Below are 12,439 nucleotides of genomic sequence, written 5' to 3' on the forward strand. Positions count from 1 at the left end.
ATATGTGAAGTGGGCACAACCTGGCTTACATTGAAGAATGAGTAGAGGCATGGTTCAAACAAGGATTAAACCTCTTTGGTTTTGTCATCTAAAATTGTTTCAGAATTACTTCTCCCTCTTTACTGGTGGGTAGAATAGACTTCCCAGTCTCTGCTTTATTGTGCTGTATGTTCTTTCTCTTTTTGGCAATCTTAGCCATAAGGTGAAACTTAAGGTTTCCTTTGATGGTAGATGGAAGGAAGGGGTGGGTGTGTGCGTGTGTGTGTATGTATGTTGGGGAAATGCCTAAACATAAGTTCTGTGAATGCTGTACAGCTGGTGCTGGTCCTGGCTAGTCAGAAGGAGCATTTGAAATCTTTCCTGCTGGAAGTAGGTCAGTGAGAAAGCCTCTGTTTTTCACTTAAACTCAAAAAAGAAAGGGCTGTTGTGATTGATTTTTACCCTGATATAAACTGGGAGGAGGTGACATGTAAACATGTAGAGGACAGTGTGTGTCAGTCCTGACTGGAATGAAGAGAAAGTGGATGTGAACAGCATGAGTCATTCTGGCATCTGAGAAATGTGTCTCAGTAAAGAACAATGTTTGTCCCTTGGGGTTTTTTTTTGTTCATTTGGGGTTGTTTGATTGGGTTTTTGTTTGTTTGTTTGCTTTTTGTTTTGAGGGATTTTGTTTTGGTTTTGTTTGGGTTTTTTGTGGGGTTTTTTGTTGTGTTTTGGTTTTGCAATCATCAGCAGTTGCTCAGCAAGTCATGAATATGGTAAGAGTCAGTGTGGTCAAGGACTGATTCTGAAATTCTTCAAGTGTCCCATTGGTACTGTATCTCATTCTGTATTTGAAAAACCTTCAGCCTGGTAGATTTCCTGCAAGTAGCTATGTTAGGATCTTCTGGGAGTATGTTTTTGCCTTTGGCCTCACAAAGTGAAACTACCTAATTAGTCTCATCTCTACAGGGTTAAACTGGAAATGTAGGCATATGTCTAGTACATTCTGTTTGAGTCTTGTCTGGAGTATTCAATTTTAATTGAAAACTTTACTTTCTCATTTCTGTAACTCAGAAAAATTGCTGAAGCTGTGAAATTCTGTAAGCCCCGTGTTCCACAGTCTCTCTCGCAAGGATACATGCTGCTGTCAGGTAAAGTGTGTAACAGTTTGAGTTTCATAACTAATGCTAGTTTCCTTTATAAATTTGTTGGCTGTTTTCTGCTGATCAGAACAACGCTGTGAATGTCTGGTTCTACCTGAATCCAGCAGGCTTATGGATGTGTAACCAGGTCTAAGTCTTACTGTTTTGGCTAAAAAAGTAGTAGAAAATTTTTGTTGCCATCTTGTATAATATAATCAAGCCAGTGTATTTACTTTGCAAGTCTCAAACATGTTGTTATGGTGAAGTGAGTATCTTTATTTTCACTTTACAACAGGGAGGGCCAAGCAGAGAGAGACCAGGTAATTTGACTACAGTTACTGGCAGAGCTGGGATGAAATCCTTGTACACCTGCTGTGAGAGGGCTGCCCTATCTCACCTCAGATGCTGATTCAGTCATACTGGGACTGTATGCAATACAGCAATACATCCAGCTCTAGAACATGTTTTGTTTTAACCAAGTCTAGGTCTGTATGTTCCACACTCAGGGCCTTCTTTTAAGCCTTTGAGCCATGTGTCTGAGTAAAACAGTACCATCTTTTTGGTCTGGAATTTTAACCTCAGGTCAAATCAGTTTAGCATGGTTGGCCTGTGATGTCATGCTGTAGGTTATTTGATTCTGCTGTAGAGTTTCTTTGCCTCTGCACTGCCTGCTACCCAAGGGTCCAGCTGACCTTGTTTCTGTGAACTAGGGTATGTGGTTAAGAGCTACCCTTGTTGGTCAGTCAGTTCAGTGGGCTGCTGCTTCTCTCGTGGTGTCATGCATGAAGTAACATAGTTGAAAGTTGAGAGAACACAGACACAGATGTCCAAAGAATCGTAGCTTCATTTTTGTATTGGAAAAGTTGGCCGTTACTTTTTGTGAGTCAGGTAAATTATTGATGGTCACTGAGGAAGAATAGAAAGATTTGGTGTTTGTATTGGCAGTTCTTTTATTGCATTGCTCTGCTAGTTACTTATTGGACCACTGATGTGCTGAGAAATCACTATTCTTGGAGAGAGAGGCTTTTATTTTACAGTCTAGAAAAGAGGTTTTGTCTTTCTTATGCATTTTTTTCTTTTTTGTTTTAACAAATACGTTCAAAAATATCTTTTTAAGGTCTGGAGCCATTCAGGATTGGGCCGTACACCAACTTCGTTAATATTGGTGAACGCTGCAATGTTGCAGGATCACGGAAGTTTGCTAAACTCATCATGGCAGGCAACTATGAAGTATACATATTAACAATAATCTTTATAACTGATGCTCTGATTTTGCATTGTTCCATTACACTGTTATTGTTTGTTTTGCTGGCACAAAGCACTATTCTGCACCAGTTATAAGAGTAAGAAAAGGTGGAGAAATGATTTTTTTTTTTTTTTGGACAAGTGTTACAGGAAACTTTTCATTTTTAATTTAGTTATACAGTTGGTGATGGTTTAGAAAATGTCCTGGTCTGTGTTGCATCTAGGGGTTGATTTACAGAGAAGAGGGGAAAGAAGGCTGGTGTAATCCCCTCTTTCAAGGTATCAGGTATATCTGACTTGGGATAGACTGTGGCACTGTGCAGCTCTCGCTCTCTCTGCCCTCCCTCACTTCCCCAGTTCTGGTCAGTGTTATGGTTACATCTGGTTGCTACCTACTTTGATTGCTAACTCCAGCATGCTACATGAGCGTTGGTACAGGAAAAGATACTTGGAAGGTAATTGCTTTCTTCAGACTACTGCATGAAGATGCTGGAAGACTCATTCTTTACTGGTGTAAATTGATAATGTAACATTGAAACAAATAGTAGAGTGACTTTTCTTGACAGCTGAGACTCTGCCCCAGAGTATGCTCTGATGTTAAACCAAATGAGAATTAAAGCCTTAGTTTGTATTTTTGGAATTCTGACTCTTAGGCTTGTAGAAGTCGTGAAGCAGGTTAGGTATATTAAATGAAGAGAACTTTAAACACAGGTTGTTAGGGACTCTGCAGAATGACAGAAAAGAGAAAGTGAACAGACATGGGTGTTCAGATATTTATATAGGCTATAGATACTTACAGATACTTATATATATATATTTATATATGATAGATATTTATATGTAGGCTGGGGGAAAAGCTGTAGTTTTCCTTCTTAGCACTTGTGATTTTGCAGCTGGCAAAAATGTTGAACAGCCTTTAAAAGTTAAGTATCCTGGGTTACAAAACACCAGAGCTTCTGATGTAAGGCCCTTATTTCATACCATTGCAGGGACTGTGTTTTCCTGTAATCTTGTGCAGTCACAAGTCCTCATTACCACGCAAAGCTTAAATTATTCAATTAAGCATATGGCCAACTCTCTACAGTCGGTGATGCTACCAGCACGTCAGGTATCTGATGTCATGTTTTGTGAACAAATTAATCATAGGTTGTTCTGTATTAGCAGTTGTTTCGTATTGTTGTACATCACAGATCATTTCCTTATTTTCTTATAGGATGTCTTGCAAATTTTAAAATTTTTGACTGCATGCTTATTTTGGAGAAGTGAGATGTTATCCTGAGAATAACTAGGATTATTTTCTTTTCTCTGTTGTTTTGGTTTTTGACTTTCTTCTTTAGGAAGCCCTGAGTGTCGCCAAATTGCAAGTTGAGATGGGGGCCCAGATTCTTGACATAAATATGGATGATGGGATGTTGGATGGTCCCACTGCAATGAGCAGATTTTGCAACTTCATTTCTTCGGAACCTGATATTGCAAAGGTTGTAATTGAGTCACAATAAAGAACATGTTACTGACTTGTAAATTGCGTTCAGAAGATGTTGATACTGTTTCATTTAGTAACCAGTTTATGTGCTTAGGCAGGCGTAGTTGTCCCCCCAGAGGAAGTGATACTGTAATAGGAAAGGCCTTTGGATGAAACAGAAGCTTTGACATTTTCTGTCTGTTTTCACATAAATATATGCCATTCCTTTTCACTGGCTAGCAAAGCCGAATGCAGGTTCATTTTGCAGCAGTTAATGAGCCATAATGTTTATGTTGGCAGTGCATAATGGTATTGCTTTCCACAAAACTTAAAGTTGCTATGGATATAGGATGGCTTTAAAAGATAGTTCCTTAATGTGCATTCTCTAAAAATGAGTATCTAAATCAGACACACAGGAAATTACAGGGAGAGGTAGAGATCTCTACATGATATATAATGGAGCTGCCATGGAAGCTCTTGAGTTAAATTTGCTCTGAGTTTTGCATTTAAAGCAAAGTGAATCTATGACTATCATGTGGAAGCTTTTATTCGTAAATGCTGATTAGTGTTGTGTGCATTTTTATGTCCAAACAGGCAAGCAGCACATAGAATTGTAATTTATAACTTTTGTGTGTTCTCCTGGCTTCTCTATTATTTACAGGTGCCATTATGCATCGACTCCTCAAATTTTTCAGTGATAGAAGCAGGTTTGAAATGTTGCCAAGGGAAATGCATTGTAAACAGCATCAGTCTAAAGGAAGGTGAGGAAGACTTTTTGGAGAAGGCAAGGAAAATTAAATTATATGGAGCAGCTGTGGTTGTTATGGCTTTTGATGAAGTGGGACAGGTGAGTGTCACTTTAAAGGAGAGGTGATTTTCTTCTGAAGTGCAAGGCTTTCTTACTCTTTTTCAAGACAAAGTTGTTTTGTTTCATTGACGCAGTTGATTCAGAGAAGGATTATATAATCTTAGCAGTAGTTTTAACCCTGATTTGTAAGCATTTCTTATGCTGCTCAAATGTTTGAGGAATCCTTGTACTGATCTCAGTGGAGCTCTCTTAGTACAAGAGCATCTCTTACTATTCAGACATGCTGAACTTGTCCTTCCTTCATAAAAGATATTTTTACTTCAGAAACTGTTTCATGAGAGCGAAATCTTTGTGAATTAGTTCAGTTATGTTGGAATCCACATATTAAACTTTGCATAGGATGATGAAACACTGGGCAGTGAGATTGCTTTTTATGAGCTGAGTGGAAAGTCCAGATTAGGGGTGGTGATATTTTTAATACAATATTCTTATATATAATCCTCTTTTAATATTTGTGATGTTCAGATTCTCAGTCTTGAGTCACTGGAGCTGTAAATGATTTCTGGAAAGTTTATTTTTTGTGTGGTCTATAAGTTTCATGTCAGAATTCTTTTTCTTCACTAGGCAACAGAAACAGAAACCAAGATTGCAATTTGCTCCAGAGCTTATCATCTCCTTGTGGAAAAAGTGCACTTCAATCCAAATGATATAATATTTGACCCTAATATTTTAACCATAGGAACTGGAATGGAAGAACATAACCTTTATGCCATAAATTTTATCAATGCTACTAAAACCATAAAAGTGAGTTGTAAACTTATTTTAACTTGAAACTTATTGCTGAAATTATTTAAAACCCTAAATCCCCATAAAACAGAAAAGCACTCCCCCTTTCAACAACAACAACAACAAAATGCTGCTGAAAAATGTTACACATTTTAGCCTAGTGAGGAGGACTACTCCTGTGAAGTCCAAACATTCCCCAATATTGCTGTATTTCCAGTAGAACAACTTCAAATAGTTCTATAAATACATTTCAATCCATTTTCTGTACTGTAAATATACTACCTTAATTAAGTGAGGTAATGATCACATTCACATGCAAGCTAAAAGGACCTCTTTGAAGGTGTGCAAAAAACTGCCTTTTTTTAACAGAAGACCCATTTCTGTGGAAGGGATTTGTTCAGCAATGTGGCTTTTTATGTAGCTAAAATGTGTGTAAAGAAGTACAGCAGTGAAGAACATCCCATGCATACAGCTAAGGAAACTGCACTGTTGTGTTTCACAAGACGCCTTGATAGATGCTCTGCCAGTAGCAGTCTGGGGCTGGACAGCCCACAGGCTGCTTTGTCACCACAGGGCTCCTGGAAGTGGGGCTGTACCCTTGAGTTTAACTGCTCAGCTGTAGCCTGCTCCTGAGATGTGGAAGCATGCAGACTGGCTGCTCCTGTTTCCAGAGGAGCGGGGACAGGAAGAGCCAAAAGTAGGTTTGCATGGAGAAAATATGGAATGCTGCAGTGGGAGGACTGATGTGTTCAGAATAGCACCTGTGACGATGGAAACCATGGTAGCTGCTGGATCTCTCCTTTGCTTGTATCCTTTTGTGCAGATTTGAATTGCTTGTTACAAATTTGAGTAACTAGAAGGATCTGGAACAGGGAAAAGAGAAAGGGTGCATAGCCAATGCACTGAGCTCAGGGGCCAACTGTTTTATGAAATGAATGCTTTACTTAGATTTCCCTTCTGGAAAGCACTTTTCTAAAAATCTGTGTGCGCTTCCTATAGGAAACACTGCCAGGAGCCAGGATAAGTGGAGGTCTTTCCAATCTGTCTTTCTCCTTTCGAGGAATGGATGCCATTCGAGAGGCAATGCATGGAGTGTTCCTTTACCACGCGATTAAGGTATGATGTGCTTTTGGCTTCCATATGTTTGCACTTGGCAGATGTGCAGTGCTATGTCTGACAGCATTGTCTGGGGGATTCTGTATGGTTTTTTTCAGTATGGCATGGACATGGGAATTGTGAATGCTGGGAATCTGCCTGTGTATGATGATATCCACAAGGAATTGCTACAGCTCTGTGAGAATCTAATCTGGAACAAAGATCCTGATGCGACAGAGAAACTTTTACATTATGCTCAGGTAACTTCCAGTTTTGAGCTTTGAATCATAGTTAAGTTAGCACCTGGGCCTCACCAGCTTCCTGCAGGTGGTAGGTAAAACAGCCTTTAAACTGCATGTGTCAGTATAACTGTGGGTGTGAGAATTTACTAATGATACTACAAGTTCAGTTATTAACACAGAATAGAATGGGTAATCTGTGATAGATCAAACCTCTCCAGTTTTATGTCATGGAAGGGCCTGCACCGGAGTTCTTCATATGCTTCAGGAGACCAAGCTGCATAGGCATTCTCCAAAGGAAAACAACAACCCCCCCCCCAAAATACAAGAAGCAAAAATCCCAAACAGACTTTTCTAAGACAAAGAAAACCCTCACAAACCAAAAAAGAAAAAAAAAAAACAAAAACCCCAACCGAAAACCAGAAAAGGCCAACCCACAACCAAGCCAATCTTGGTGCTGGAACTTAATTGACAAGTGCGTGGTGCGAGATAAAGAGTAAACCTCTCTCTCTGGTGGCAATGCTTTGCTTGGAGAATATGTAAAAGGTGAAGAAGTTGCTTGTGACTTGTGGCTGTGCCATAGACTTCCGCTTCATGTAGCATGTCAAGGGTGAGGATCAGCTATTTAGGGCTTTTGAGATGTTGTAATGATGGTGGTGATAAAGGACAAAGGTTACACGTTGTTCATAAGACAGCTGGTGAAATCCTGTTCTGAATGGAAGATACAGCAAAAGTCTCTCTGGGTTAGGTGGCTCTTAGATTCAAGTGCACAAGAAGATTTGCATGCCTGTTTTGTAGCTCCTGGAGGTAATATTTCTGTGCAGAGCTTCATTTGGTTCATATTTTGCCCTGTGGTGGTGCATGCTTTATAGTAACAGTGGCAGCATGTTGAAAACTAGTACAGGAAGACTCTCTTTATCCCTTGTGCTTAGGCTATTTTAGATGGTCCTCTTGGTGTCCAAGCAATTTAGCTGGGAGTGATCTTGTCTGTTTAAGCCGAGTTGCACCATTGGGATATTCAAGACTGCATAAAGAGGAAGAAAAATAAAGGGAGGAATTCAAATGGAGCATTAAAACTAGAAATGAAAGTGGATTATGAGTCCTAGGTCTCTAAGTTTGGGAAGCCATTGTTGGAATTTCTGCTTTTATTTGTGGTGGTAGTTTTATTGTGGGAGTAAAATAGTGTAGTGGCAAAAAGGGGGAACTTAATCCTTGCAGATTTAGGAAATCAGTCTTCATCTGAAGTTTGAGATTAAAAACCATTTTCCATGAAGTACATATCTGCAGACATTCTTAAACTGAAACTGTGGCATTTAGGGCAATGGGAGTTGTCCTTCCCGAGGCAGTTTTTTTCATCCTCAACATGCAGTATAGCCATGCTGATTGTAAAGATCTCATATAGTGTTTGACACTGTTGTTCCTGCATGTCCACCCTACAGTGTCATGGGTTATTTTTAGGCCGGAGTGTTTCCCTTGTTAAACTGTCTGGCCAGAGGTTGAGGAACACTTGGTATCATTTCAATGAATCACATAAAGTGACTCCTGAGGTAGAAAGGGACCTCTGGAGATCATCTACTACAAGCCCTCTGCTCAGAGCAGGGGTCAGCCAAGATCGGGTTGCTTAGGGACATGTCCAGTCAGGTTTTTTAATATAGCTAATAATTAATATGACTCTACATTGTCTCTAGGCAACATTTTATTTCTTCTTTCATTCCTTTTTACAAACTGCACATATGAGGGGAATAAGATGAGGCAACAAGAAGCTGTGAAGTTTAGCTAGTATTTGTATAAACTTGAATGAAAGCTTGTTCTGTTTTCTGTTCCCATGAGTGAGGTCTTGTTTCCATGACTTTATCTTTAAAAACTTGCTGATGAACACTCAAAAGTATAGCAACTTCATAAGGCCTGAAAGATGTCAGATTATGTCTAATAACTGAGGAGAAGAAGTTACTTGCCTGAAGTGTGATGGCTGAACTAATGGATAAGGTGCTCTTCCACAAGCAATTCCTGGGGTGGGTGCTTATGAACTTCTTTGCACTGTGAAGCCCTTTTGGCCTCTGTGTTCATAGCCAAGGGGAGTACGAGTGTGAGACAGAGAGGCTATGCGGTAGTTTGGGACAGTCTATGTGTGTGACAAACAGTAGTTTTGTAGGCTGACTGATGGAAAACATGTCTGTGATATGGAATAACATAACCTATTCCAGCAGAAACTGAATTAGTGCCAAATTAATTAGAATTTTAAAATTAAATGTAGTGTGTGGGCCAGGAATCAATTTAAAATATGTTCCCCAAAGTAAAACCCTTAGGATTAGTCATGTCATCATTTTTATGAGCATAAAAATTATCAAACTGCTCTTTTTTTTTTTAAATTATTTTGTTTACATTTTCACTGAGGCGTGTACCTATTGGGATGTAGACTCCCTGCCTGTATTACATCATAGGTGTTTGCAACATGATGTGCATGTATATAAACCTTTTGAATAGTCTAAAATTATTTTATGAGCCAGTACTTGGAAATATCCTTGTTTTCCTGAAAGTGAAGTCCATAATTGCACTCCTTATGCTTGCAAGCTTCTATGGATGTCTTTTCTTTTCAGAATCATGCCCAAGGAGGAAAAAAAGTTGTACAGACTGATGAGTGGCGTAAAGGCTCTGTGGAGGAAAGGCTGGAATATGCTCTCATAAAGGTGAATGTGTGCAGAAAACTGTCCTACCCATCAGTGCTCAGAGACATGATCTCAGCTCGGACTTCAAGGGACGTATTTGGCTTTAAAAGTTCTTCAGCTGACGTTTTTTCACAAGCTATTAATTAATAATGAATAATAAATGCAGCTGATCTAGTTAACTTCAATAACAGAGAAAACTGTAGAGGTGTGTCTTTAAACTTCAGACGTTGAAGTCTTTGACCCTTAATACTTTATTCCACTAGTGTTGGTAGAAACACACTGTTTTTTCTTTGGAACATACTCCTTTTACTTCCTACGGCTTTTTTTGGTCCTTCAGTAGTACTGCACTGAGTGGCACTTGCACTGTGGAAGCAACCTCTGAGTGTTGGGGTTTTCTTATGACATCGTTAAAAAAAAATTGACAAATCTGTTAATACTGGGGACGTGCTGTGAATAACTTTATCTGCCTAAGAATTGTGGTGTTTTGGTTCCTAAGAATGCCTATTTTCAATACACATTTGAGGTATTTTTAAAGACTCTCAATACCTACAGTAGCTATTTGTACTTTCATTGTGGGATTTTTTTCTGGGGAGAAGTCAACTAAATGGAAGTTGTATTTCTAGCAAGATAAAAGCTTCTCATTTTTTTTTCTCAGGGCATTGAGAAGTATGTCACTGCAGATACAGAAGAAGCAAGATTAAATCAGGAAAAATATCCTAGACCTCTAAATGTAATTGAAGGGCCTTTGATGAATGGCATGAAAATTGTTGGTGATCTTTTTGGTGCTGGAAAGATGTTTCTGCCTCAGGTAATGAGAAAATAATGTCATGTATTTTCCTACTTCACAAAAACTAGCATTGTAAAATGTAGCCAAAACATTCTATACTTGGCTGTGTTTTCAGGTATGGCACAGGAATTGTAAAAATTCAGGTACTGCTGAGAAGCAGCCATTTTCTTATTTTACTTTGGACCTTGACTTCCTTTGTGCATGATTACATTTGTTTCTGTTCTTCCTGAGTGTTTTTGCTTTATTTGAAATGCAGTTTTAAGTCTTAGCCCATGAAAAAGCACAAGAGAGAAAAAAGGCCCAAATAAAATTTGCTGTGTTTAGCACCTTCCAAGTTTATCTGTAGCTTTCGGTTCTATTGTGAGTGGTCTGGGAGGCTGCACTGTGGAAGAAAGTGTCATGTGTAGAGCCTTGACCCAGTAAGGCCAGCAGCCTGCTGCCATAGAATGATCTGAAAGCTGCCACCTGGGGCTGCAAATGAAGTTTCATTTATTGCCTGAATGAGAAAGCTAAAAGGAAACTGAGGTTTTCCTATACCTTGTCTTGTTTATTCTGCCGCCACCTTTATCTGTGCAGGTGATAAAGTCTGCTCGAGTTATGAAGAAGGCAGTTGGCCACCTTATTCCCTATATGGAAAAAGAAAGAGAGGAAAGGAGAGCCAAGCAAGGCAGCACAGAAGAAGAGGCAAGATACAGTCCTTTGTGCTGTAATTCTTTTGTAGAATGCTATGACAAATATAGGAATTATTTGTTGCTATTTACATTTATGCTGCAGACTTGATGCAGTCATATGGAAACTGACAATCTCAGGATAATTTGAAGTAGGTTTGAAATTCATAAAGTGCAGATTTTGTGGAACACTGTTTGGTGTGTGCCCAAGCTGTTGTCACAGTTTCCTGAATGATGCCAATAAGCCTATGGAGGCCCTTTATACCGATGTTACTCATCTCTTGTATTTTTACAGGCATTTAATTCTAGTGTTACTTATTCCTGGTATTTCTAACTTTATGGCAGATTTTGCCACTTGCTTCTAATTCTTCTGCCCTTGGTGAACTCTGTAATTTTCTTTCTCATGTTCAAAGCCTGTCACCATTTCCTCTTCATTTAACTCTTCCCTTCTCCATAGACCTGGTCATTCTTCCAGCTAAACAAACCAATTTCTTCCTTCCTTTTTCTCCATAGATTGTGATTTAAGACCTCTTGTTATGATAGAATAGTATGTTCATTGCATGTGTAGCCATGACCAAAATGCAGGGGAGAAGACAATAGGGTCTGAATATAGTTGTCCTCTCATATGTGTATTTTTCCTCCAGCTTCTGAAAACTGCTTTTTATCTAATATATAAAATATATATATTTTAAGATAATCAATGACATTCATATCCTTGTGGGCCTCTTGTTTACAACATTTTCTGATTCACAGCCAACAGCTGGTGGGGTAGTTTTATCAACTACCTGTGAATATACTTGAAGTAATTGCTTCCAAATTTGGTAAATGGTCTATGTGATAGCACCATTAGAAAATGAAGATATATGTCCCTTGTTTCTCCAAACTGACAAGATTCTATTCAGTAGAAAAGATGGTTCAGATGAATTGGATAGAATCCCATTTTAAATGTTCTTTTCTGCAGTTTCCTACTACGTTTATAATGTGATAGGTGCTTGCAGTTTTGGTTGTTAAATATTTTTCATCTTCTGTTGTCTTTGACTATCAAATTTAGGTTTGATGTGTCTTTACGTTTTAGTCCTATGGAATCTTACCTTGTCTTCATGAGTTTTCAGAGACAATAGCTATGATCAGAATCTGTTATTTAACACACACATAAAAGAAAGAATAGCAGAATTTCTCTGAACTGTGATAATTGTGTATTTCCTTTGGCTTCCCTTCTGTGGGTTTTCTAATGGTTCCTAATACTTTCCTTGAAATCTTCTTACATTGTATCTTTGTATTTGTTGTGCATCTGTTGTGTGATTGTCCAGCATAAACGTAACAAATACAGCAAAAAATTTGGAAAAATGGCCTGATAATTAAACCTGACTGATCTTAACGAAGGAAGGAGAATGCCTAGTCTCTTCTCCCATGCTCTTTCTGGATGTGAAGGTGTCTTCTCTCACGTTTCTCAAGCGAATCTGTTTTCTGGCTGTCACAAATCACCTTTCCCTTTGTCGTCTCTCTCCAGTTTGTGCTGTACTCTTTTAATTCAGATGACAGTGCTGGTATTTTGCACC

The 12,439-nt window shown here is 38.8% G+C and overlaps 1 protein-coding gene across 6 annotated transcripts in view; it reads left to right on the top strand.

The window, feature by feature from the left end:
* Window positions 1-12,439, top strand: part of MTR (5-methyltetrahydrofolate-homocysteine methyltransferase) — a 50,876-nt gene that overhangs the window by 19,907 nt on the left and 18,530 nt on the right. For 4 of the 6 annotated variants that reach the window (XM_039568693.1, XM_039568692.1, XM_039568694.1 and 1 more), the window contains 10 exons: window positions 1,057-1,133; window positions 2,242-2,354; window positions 3,707-3,847; window positions 4,493-4,678; window positions 5,264-5,443; window positions 6,425-6,541; window positions 6,640-6,780; window positions 9,357-9,446; window positions 10,081-10,233; window positions 10,789-10,896. In XM_039568693.1, the coding sequence (XP_039424627.1) occupies window positions 1,057-1,133; window positions 2,242-2,354; window positions 3,707-3,847; window positions 4,493-4,678; window positions 5,264-5,443; window positions 6,425-6,541; window positions 6,640-6,780; window positions 9,357-9,446; window positions 10,081-10,233; window positions 10,789-10,896 (1,306 nt within the window). The other 2 variants (XM_010391504.3, XM_010391502.4) reach the window with 2 other exon arrangements.

Source organism: Corvus cornix, chromosome 3 (assembly GCF_000738735.6).
Source record: "Corvus cornix cornix isolate S_Up_H32 chromosome 3, ASM73873v5, whole genome shotgun sequence".
Classification (NCBI taxonomy): Eukaryota; Metazoa; Chordata; class Aves; order Passeriformes; family Corvidae; genus Corvus; species Corvus cornix.